General features: G+C 37.5%; 1 protein-coding gene across 1 annotated transcript; it reads right to left on the bottom strand.

Annotated features, from left to right (window-relative positions):
- Positions 1-3,164, bottom strand: LOC148735731 (uncharacterized). The gene is made up of 3 exons (XM_088754763.1): positions 2,881-3,164; positions 1,271-1,360; positions 1-884 (listed from the first exon to the last, which is right to left on the bottom strand). The coding sequence occupies exons 2-3, from the start codon at positions 1,358-1,360 to the stop codon at positions 159-161; spliced, it is 816 nt and encodes a 271-aa protein (XP_088610889.1). The 5' UTR covers positions 2,881-3,164; the 3' UTR covers positions 1-158.
- Between the last annotated feature and the right edge of the window lie 6,532 nt (positions 3,165-9,696).

Below are 9,696 nucleotides of genomic sequence, written 5' to 3'. Positions count from 1 at the left end.
TTTTCTTCAACGTACTTTTATTCGCTCGACATTACAGATTTGCGACTTTTACAGAGTGGTTTAGCTACGGCAACATACACTAAGTAGCAAAATAGCAGAATCAGTGACAAATAGGACCAGAACTATACCTGCCTTGGACTGTGACACATGAAACAGTGTTAGCGAATTCCAATCGCAGACGCGTGAAAGCCAAATTTATTCCATCGGTCGCTGGATGTGTAACAGCCGCAGCCCCCAAAGTGTAGCTCTGTCAAAAAGAAGTAGTCATTTGGCATCATGCGATCGGGACTCGTGATTTTCTTAGCGGTTGCACGCCAGTCCACAGCAACACCACGACCTTCGTAAACCAGATTTGGATGGTACTTGCTCGGTGTCTGCAGATCATGGTTTGGCATGAAAGCGAACAAGCTGTTTGGGTTTGCGTCGCAATTTCTGAACTGGATAAGCTGCCCGTTGGATTTGAAGCCTTGGAGGTTCCTCTGCCTGGCAATCGACGCAGGGAGAATTCCGAAGAAGAGATAATCTCTCATGAAAGAATTCTGTGGTTTCGTGTAACCAGAGTGACTGTTGACCAGCAGCCCGAATTGAACGTTGGGGAAACTAGAATGAGGCTCGATCAAAGTGTAGGCCTCGCTGCGATCGCCTTTTTTCTGCAACTTGATCAGGACATTCTTTCTGTCAGTGAAGAGAGCGTTGACAATTTGCTGGGCATCACGTCTTCGAGTAATGCTACGAGGAAGAAAGTTGAAGTGACGATTGTGTTGGCCAATGACTCCAGTCGACATCTCGCAGTATACTAAAATGGGCTCAATGTTGGGCAAGGGCTGGATTTTGTAAACGCCGCTTGCTGTATTGGGCAATAGACTGTTGCAGCTCCTAGGAAGCTGAAAATAAAATTTAGGCACATGATCAGTCATGATAAAGTTATTCTTTTGAGTGAAGCTCTTGAACTTGTATGATTCATCTACTCTTTGATGAAATAAGAAGATATTTCAAGGACTACGCTGCAGCAGATAATAACACTGGAGGGTTCAGTGTGCCGCTCATGAAACAAAGTGACGAAAAGTAAGTGAGAGAGTAAGAGCCGGGAACAGGTAGATCGAGAAAGAACGTAAAACGTCTCCATATTTTATGCTAGTTATGGTGTGTTATGAGGTCCACTAGTGTATCAGTTTTAACTGTAAAGGGTTTTTACCCTCATTCAATAAACTTATCATTTTCGTATTTGTCTTTCGTGTTATCATCAGTGCATGTAACATATGATACTTACTGTTTTTTCGTAACAGTTGCAACACCCATGAGCAGTTTTCCACATCAGCAAGGTCCATAGCACCGTAAGAGAGACCAAGAATTTCAACATCTATGAAAAGGGACGAAACATTCTTTCTGTCAGCAGATTAGTTTACCAAAAATATAACAGCGCTTTCATCATTACGATTTCTTTTGACCTCAATCATTTGTGATGTCTGATCAGTTAGCGTGAGCCCTTTATCAAAGGGTGGGCATTCGTTTAAACAAACATTCATGAAAATTAGCCGAGCTTTCATTCTGAGTTGAAATGAAACGAAACACATATCTGCGTGAACTCGGGCTTTCAATATTGCACATCTGGAGTTATCTTAGGGGACTGTCATATTGCCATTGTTACTGTCGTCACGCAATTTCGTCATTACCGGTCACGAATAAGTCTACTTGTGTTTTTATTTTCGTCAGGTGGAGTGTAATGAATGTTGTTATGGTACTAGACAACAATCCAAATAATATATTACCGTATATGAGTAAGTTTCTGTAGATGCCAAAGGTTGAAATTCAAGGACCTTTCAATGACTTTGAAGGCCAAGTTTTAGAAAATTGAAGGGACCACTTTTGGAAAGGTTTGCATAAGCAATTTTAAAAATTATTTAATATTATTCCTCTGCTTTTCCATGAAAGTACTGTGATTTTCAACTTGAAAATTGCTAAAGAAAAAGCTGAAAATTATTCAGGAAAGAAAAAGGCTTGCAGAATAATGAATAAACAAATAAAGTAGATATCAATTTCAATGCACTGTTGCGTGACGCAATACGACTGTCAATGGTTGGGAAATGACATTCTTTTCGTAAAGCGGAAAAATTTTTAAACGATTCACAATTGTTTAGACCGAAAGCGAGGCTTGTAGATGAATAATCGCTCGAAAACAGACGTTAGTTCCAATGTTCTGCTTGGCACATAGCTATCAAGTGGTGGGTGACAATGTTTTCGTAAACCGGAAGAAAGTGGCGAAAATTTTGGTAGCGATGTAAGAATAATTAATCAGACCTAACAATAACTTTCTTTAATGACTAACCGCTTTGAAACATTTCTCAATCACAATGCACTTTTGAATCGCTTGACGAAGTGCAGGTAGCTATTGAAAGGTGGTAGAGGAAAACGTTTGCCTTTGTTTCGAATCAAAAACAAAAGGATTCCTGAATATTGCAATGATACAAATGGCTGTTGAAAATAAAAATTCATCTGAATCAGAGTGATGGTTCATAAAGTTTGGATTACCGAGGGATGACTCAAAGCTTTAGAGTTCTTCATTATCATTAAATAATCCACCGAGGTTTTAGTTAACGCCGGCTGGCAATTTGTCGGTCCGATTTTATTTGTAACCAAGAGATATTGATAGCTTTGAGGTGGCATCAGCGGTGGCTATTTTCGTAGCAGTTTGATAAATGTTTAAATGTTTGATAATAAGAGCTAACAAAAGACTCTGAAGATGGAATCCGCTGAGGATGTCCAACAGTCTGAAGCCTCTAAGTTTACGGTTCAGAAACTGGATTGCAATTTAGATTGACAACAACCGATTGCTCTTGTCGTCGGTCTTGGAATAAGGTAAACAAGAAATGCAGGACTTACCTTTTCTCTTGTTTTACTTTCAGGATTTCAGGAGCTCTTCCTCGAACCTTGCAAATAACAACAGTGGGCACAGCAAAAGATATACCAAACTTAAATTGCTTTCAGGCGGAAATTATCCAGTGGAATTTCCCGCTTACTATTGACGATTGACCACTGGTGAGGTCAAACAATATCCTACGGCTTAAGTCATAAGACAAAAAGGAAAAAAAAACGACAAAAGTGGCAATGACGTCAAAGAGCCCTTCAACAAATCAAAGAAATTACCACAAGTAAAGATCCCTCTACATATGGCAATTGATAGCTGTTCGTGGTGTAACATGTATCTAGCTAAGACCTATTTTTTTTTAATGTTACATTTTTCCCATCCTCAGAACACTAGTAGGGAATTGTTATGTAATTCTTAATTCATTAGTATAAAGTTATGTTTAGATTCGTTAGAACAAAGTTTGCGAGTTATTTATCTTAGCTTGTAAAGTGTCCAAATTTTAAACCGTACATTGCAAAGCTGCATTAGCTTCAAGTTGTAAGCCCCTGTCCATTGTGAATAACCGCTTGTTGAAAGAGGCACAACCCTCGCTGAAAATAAATAATTGCGTATTCCTTCAATTATGAGAAAACGAATTTGTCGACGAAAGCAAAGCGCAAGGAAAGACAAAAAGGAAAACGGAAAACGGAAAACGGAGAACGGAAAACGCTACTGATATGGTATGCGAGTTCAACTTTGCCTGCTGGTACAATTTACATTTGGATATTATATGAAAATGCTTAAGTCTCGAATGTAAATTGTCTTATATTTAGTCAAAAGTTGTTCAAATTAAAGTGTTGTGCTCAGCAATTAGTTGCGTCTATCTGTATCAATCGTAAGTTGTCATTTGCGGTCATAAGTTTTAAAATGTAGTTGATTCGTTTCCTTTAACGAACATCTAGTAAATTTACATTTTAAGTCTATGATACGCTCATTAGAAAACACGGTTATATATCAACTACATGCTTGTGCGATTTTAGCAACATTAGTGTCGTTTACTACCAGTTTGTAGTTCAACGTCGGATGTTGGCTGAGAAACGGTATTTACATCCAAAATGATTTTATGCTTTTGACGTAAATCAATCACCGCATGACGCACTCGTCGGCTGACTTAAATTATCCCCTAAGTCATAGTCCTAATAATTTCTCTTTCACATTGTAAAGTCAGTTTCCTAATCCTCGGCTGACATTATTACGGCGACTCCTCAAGAAGTTTTCACTTCTGAGTGATTGAAACAACCGATTGTTGTCTTAGAAGTGGAACATACAGCATTCGAGCCAAACTGTTTCAGCAGTCCGGCAGTTCATCATTAATGAACAGACTTAATGACGCATGTATTGGGAGTTAATCCTTCTGCTAAGCACTCATAAAACTTGATAAGCACAAAATAAACCGAAGAAAGACTGATAAAAATAAAAAAAGAAAATAAATGAAGTGATTTAAATTAGGAAATAGAGAACAAATGATAGTAAAATTAGGTCACACTTTAGCTTTGGAAAGGTTTTTTTTTTTCATTTTGTAGCTAAAAGGTCAACCAAGCATTCGCATTCAAATCTAACCTCAAATATAACTGTGAGAAGTTATTATACGCACGAATGTGTTTTCCCCTATGAATATCATAATCTCATGCTGTTTTGTGGGCCCATAACCTTTTTGATTTATCGACGGTATTCGTCTTTCAGGGGGCACATCACTCGTTATGTTCATGTATGGACTCAAATGTTATACAATACAATTAGCATAAACGCGGAAAAAATTAGTAGCAGGAGACAAACCCTCCGCTTTTTAAAAAAAAAGAACTATGAGCTGTAAACGTAAACGCTCTAACTATTTTTATATGAAAAAAAGGAAAAGATCTTGGTCACTTCTGATAAATGCATACGGTAACACTGAAATAGGTCATGCCACACGAGTTACAAAAAACGGTTTTAAACATCAACGAGACCTCTTAGTCTTTTAGACGGATATAGGCACCACAGAAAACATCGATAGAAATCAACCTCATCGCACCTGTGGTGTTGGATGATTAATCCTGTAGCGCTTACTGAACTTTACGTCAAACGTGTGCACCTTTAAGATTTCAATATCACTCCGTTAAGACTATAGTTTTGTAAAGTATCGACCCCTTACCTGGACTAGCAACGCTGGAATAATAAAAGCTTTGCTTTCAATTATATAAGTGCTGATAGCTATCGTCACACATTAGGTTATTGGAAAACCAGAATAAAGTAAATGTTTTCACATCTGATTAAAGATTGACCTTCGGTGATACTGCTTCATCTTCAATAATCATGACCACCATTCTCCACGAGAGCTTTTACTTTGACAAGGAAATTTCTGAAACCAAATTTCAATGGGAGAACTATTAATAAAATGCTTATTCTAGTTGTCATTCTACCCAAAAGCGAGAAGAGATTGTATCCCATTTGAGGGAATTAATGGTCCTAAACAGATTCCAATTAATTCAAACGTAAACATCGAAAATAGGATAAATATTTACTGTTGGCTAGCTAATTGATGCATATCTGGCCTGCCCAGCTTCGTAGGTGGGCACTCAGATCTTGTATGATCTGAATCAAAATTTTTAAATGGCTTGGCTAGCTGCACAATATCTTGACTTCTGTCTCTATATAGTTTAGGTTTCTCTTTTGTTATGGCCCCGTGTTTATATAAAACGCGTGATGTTTACAAGTTTGCAATATCCATGAACTATTTATAATCTAATTTATTGTTGAAGCAGTAAAAAATGAAAATTAATGACATTTAAAGAGGTATGACATCAAAGGAAGTATAAATATTTCACCATTGCATGTTTTAAGAGTTTCAAGTCTCCTATCTAGATGACTTTGACGCGATGAAAACGAATAAAAAACAATGCATATATATACTGAGTAAGATGTTAAAGCTGAAATAAAATTAATACAAAAATACCCGACGACTCTTATAGTGAAAGGCTGGGCCGCTTTATCCAGCTCTAGATTTTTGATTATTCAAAATAAATAAAGTGGTGAAAAACAGAGTGAATTTTTTTATTAACGTTCTGTAAAGTTCACATTTTGGTGAACCTAATTGGTTTTGACAGCAAAGAGATATTGAATTTTTCACAGTTTCCCTATGGAAGATCACTTTACCAAATAACTGAAAATTGACGTTAAAAGCCAAAGCGGGAACAGGAACAATGAAAATAATAAAAAGAGACGAGACGACAAAGTTCGCTCTAGTCGTAATTGGTACAAATCAGAGCCACTAGAGGAACAGATTGAGTTTGCAATAAACTTCTGCGCTAGGTTGTAAAAACTTCCCTCGCTACAATTAATGGTTATTAACTTTTTATCAAATCTACATTGCTACTGAGCCTAATTGGTTTTGAGACTAAAGAGAAATTGAATTTTTATAATTTCCCTATGGTCTAAGTAGGAGATCATTTCATTAAAATAACTGAAAATTGTCCTTAAAAGCAAAAGCGGGATAAAGATAAAAAAAAAGAAGGAACCAGATAATAAAGTCTCTCTCAACGCGACTGGTACAAATCAAAACTTCTAGAGGAACAGATTGATTTTGCAATGAACTTTTGCGCCGAGTTATAACAACTTCCCTCGCTACAACTATCTTCGTGCTTTGTGCTTAGTGTTCCTGGTTACCTAATGTTTAGGACGCATATCCTTTCAGCACAACAAACCAATGGAACACACTTAATGCTAAATATAGAGGTTATAATAGCGGAAAAGTTTACCCACCGGAACATCTCATCTAACAATAGGTTGTGATAATCAATGATACAGTAGAGTTTTGCCAATTCAAGCTTCTTGAACATTCCCTTCAAGCTTAAATAAGTTTATTTGTTGTCAGGTTTGCTCACGCGAATCGCAAGCATCTCAACGTGTTTCTGTTTCTTTTATTAAAAGCTGCGTTTTACTCTGGAACAAGTTTTACGTGCGGAATGACAACAAGCCCTCGATATACACATGCCCATATTGTTTTTTTATCGGCAGGTCAAAGCTCGGAATGAGTCTCGATAAATCATATACACTTTGCAATTCCAATTTTAGAGCATCACCCGAAGGGTCTGTCAAAATCGTGTAAATTAATTTAAAGTTTTACTTTTATGTCGCGGTTGAAGTTGATGAGGCTTCTCCAAGGTTCAGCCGGGTAAGAGAAAGCTTTATATCGTAAATAAAGGTTATTGTTCATCGTGTGGTAAGTAATAATAAACTGTTTCATTGTTTGTCTCGCTTGAGATATAGATCGTGAGGTTTCGACTGCTTACTGCTAGTCTTCATCAGGCGATTGGGGTCGACTGCTCACGCGTTCCCACTGATGATCGCGGCGATCTAAAGTGATCGGCAGTTTTTTAACCCCATTGTTCCGGTGATTTCAGTTTTTCTGAGCGGTCTAACATGCATCCTCGACGGTCTTTCATGTTTTTTAAGACTCGCTGAGGGTTGGATCGGATTTTATCCAGTACCTCCGTGGCATAATCAGTTAAGAGACGTTATTCAAAGTCAATGTCGTATTACTCGGCAGAATTATCACGGCTCCTCCGAGGGTAGTTTTCGCTTCTGAGTCATTGACGCAAGCGGCTGTTTTCCTAGATGTGAAAAATACAGCATTGTCCAAGTTTTCATCATTCTTTTAACCTATCATAGATTTGTAATTATTCAAACTTAGTGATGAAATTAGCGGGATGGGCTACCTACCGGAACTGCTCTTTTTAAAAGAAGGTTGTGATAATGTCGGATATAGTAGAATTTTGCCAATTCTGAAGAATTCCTTTAAAAGTTTGAATAAGTTATTTATTATCAAGTTAGCTCGCTCGACTTGCAAGCATCTCCAACTGTTTTCTTTTTCTTTTTTAATAAGCGACCTTTTATTTTGGATCAAGTTTTACGTGCGGAATAACAACAAGCTCTCAAGATACATAGGCGTACATCGCAGTGCTATACAGCTGGGCCTAGTTCCTGGTTACAGCATCTTTTGGACGTATATAATTTTAAGAACACAAACCACTGAAACACACTTAATCCTAGTCGTGATACTAGCGGGATAGCTTACCCACCGGAACATCTTTTTTTAAAAAAAAATAGGTTGTGATCATCAGTGATATGGTAGAATTCGTAAGTATCTTGAAGTGTTTTCTTCTTCCTTTTTTATAAGCAGCGTTTCACTTTGGAACAAGTTTTACGTGTGGAATGACGACAAACCCTCAATATAAACATGTATGCCTATATCCTTTTTATCAGCTCTTTAAAGCTCATTTTCAGTAAAAATAGAGACTTTGACGGTCAATCCAAGACCGATAAATCATATACATATACTTCGAATTCCAATTCTACAACTTCGCTGCTAGGGTCTGTCAGAATCATGTACATTAATTTTTTTTTTACGTTTTTGTCGAGTTTGAAGTTGATAAGGCTTCTTTCCCTTCTTTCCCTCCTTTCCCTTCTTTCCCTCCTTTCCCTTCTTCTTTCCCTTAATTGGTTCCACCAATTAAAGGAAAATCGAACGAAACAAAAGTATTGATCGTTTCTGTCCAGACGATGTTGTTGACGATGGAAGAAGATTTGAATATATAGTCGCGGGATGTACGTTTATTCGAAGGTGGTATTCATAGTTAATTGTCTCTGCCAAGAGACAATAATGACCAAAACTTTCTCCTGTTTCCATTTGTTAACCGTAATCACACTAACACGCAAGGACAGAGGATAAAACTGTTATGGAAGATTCGGTTTTGCGTCGCCAAACAGGTAGAGTTTAAAGAAAACAACTGCTCTTTGGGCAGTCTTTCTTCATCCAAGTCTAACATATTCCTATTGAACTAGGCTACTTTTGCAGACTTTAAAAGATCCAAGAGATTGTTCTGAAAAGGCATTTTTTGTATGGTATAGTTGCTGTTGTCACAGAAGTTTAGTTTTGCCGGTGTCAATAATTTTTTTTCAGTGGATGAGTCTTTTATTGAAGTCCGGCTTCGTTGTAATTTAACTTGAGAAAGGTGGCTAAGTCAGTATCTGTTGCTAATGCGATGCAAACCAGTTGTGACCGAACTTTTACGGAAAATGACCACAGACTTGGTTCAGAACGCCCAAAAAAAAACCGAGAAAAAGCCGAGTCAGTATACCATTCTTGAGGGTCTCCATCGAGTTAGCCGTCAACAGTCAAATGGCCAAAATATTAACTGTCAACCCTCAAAAACGCAATAATTTTTTACCGTCAATCGTCGAATCAGCAAGCTAATGTTGCCCGCAAAATGTCTCAGATATCCTTGATTAAGAACAAAAAGATTGCCTCAGTTGGGATCAAGTTATGTTGCTATAAACAAAAGTATTCACATATCACAAAAATACTTTTGTCCATGACCTTTAACTTCTAGTCGCAAGTAAAACTGGTTAGCGACAGAACTGACCTCCGGTGTGGAAACCCTTCGAGTGTCGTGAGACGTCAGTCATTTATTAATAAAAGGTGTTATAAATAAACCGTTCTTTAAAAACGCGTCATTATGAAGAGTCAGAGCCAAATTCGCGCGTTTAGTTCGTTTTATAAACGACATTCCAAAAAATTAACCGTCGACCCTCAAATGACCTAAAATTTGACTGTCAACCGTCAAAAGGGCTTATTTTTTACGGTTAATTGTCAACGTAAACCCCCCCTTACTCTTATATAGCGGAAAACACCAAAAGTCTGTCGCTGTCTCTTCAATTCTTCTTTATTCCCAGCATCACTGCTACATGATACTCTTTAAATAATGTTTGCATGTACTTTGATTTGGAATTTTAACTGACCTCAGGTGTTTGTG

The sequence above is a fragment of the Stylophora pistillata genome, chromosome 3 (genome assembly GCF_964205215.1).
Source record: "Stylophora pistillata chromosome 3, jaStyPist1.2, whole genome shotgun sequence".
Classification (NCBI taxonomy): domain Eukaryota; kingdom Metazoa; phylum Cnidaria; class Anthozoa; order Scleractinia; family Pocilloporidae; genus Stylophora; species Stylophora pistillata.
This window is presented reverse-complemented; position numbering and strand designations above follow the sequence as displayed.

What these genes read in the sequence shown, in the direction of transcription:
- LOC148735731 (XM_088754763.1), bottom strand. Translation starts at nt 1,360, where the DNA reads ATGTTGAAATTCTTGGTCTCTCTTACGGTGCTATGGACCTTGCTGATG. An exon ending in GCAACTGTTACGAAAAAACA is followed by an intron (nt 885 to 1,270) that starts GTAAGTATCATA and finishes TTTTATTTTCAG; the next exon opens with CTTCCTAGGAGCTGCAACAG.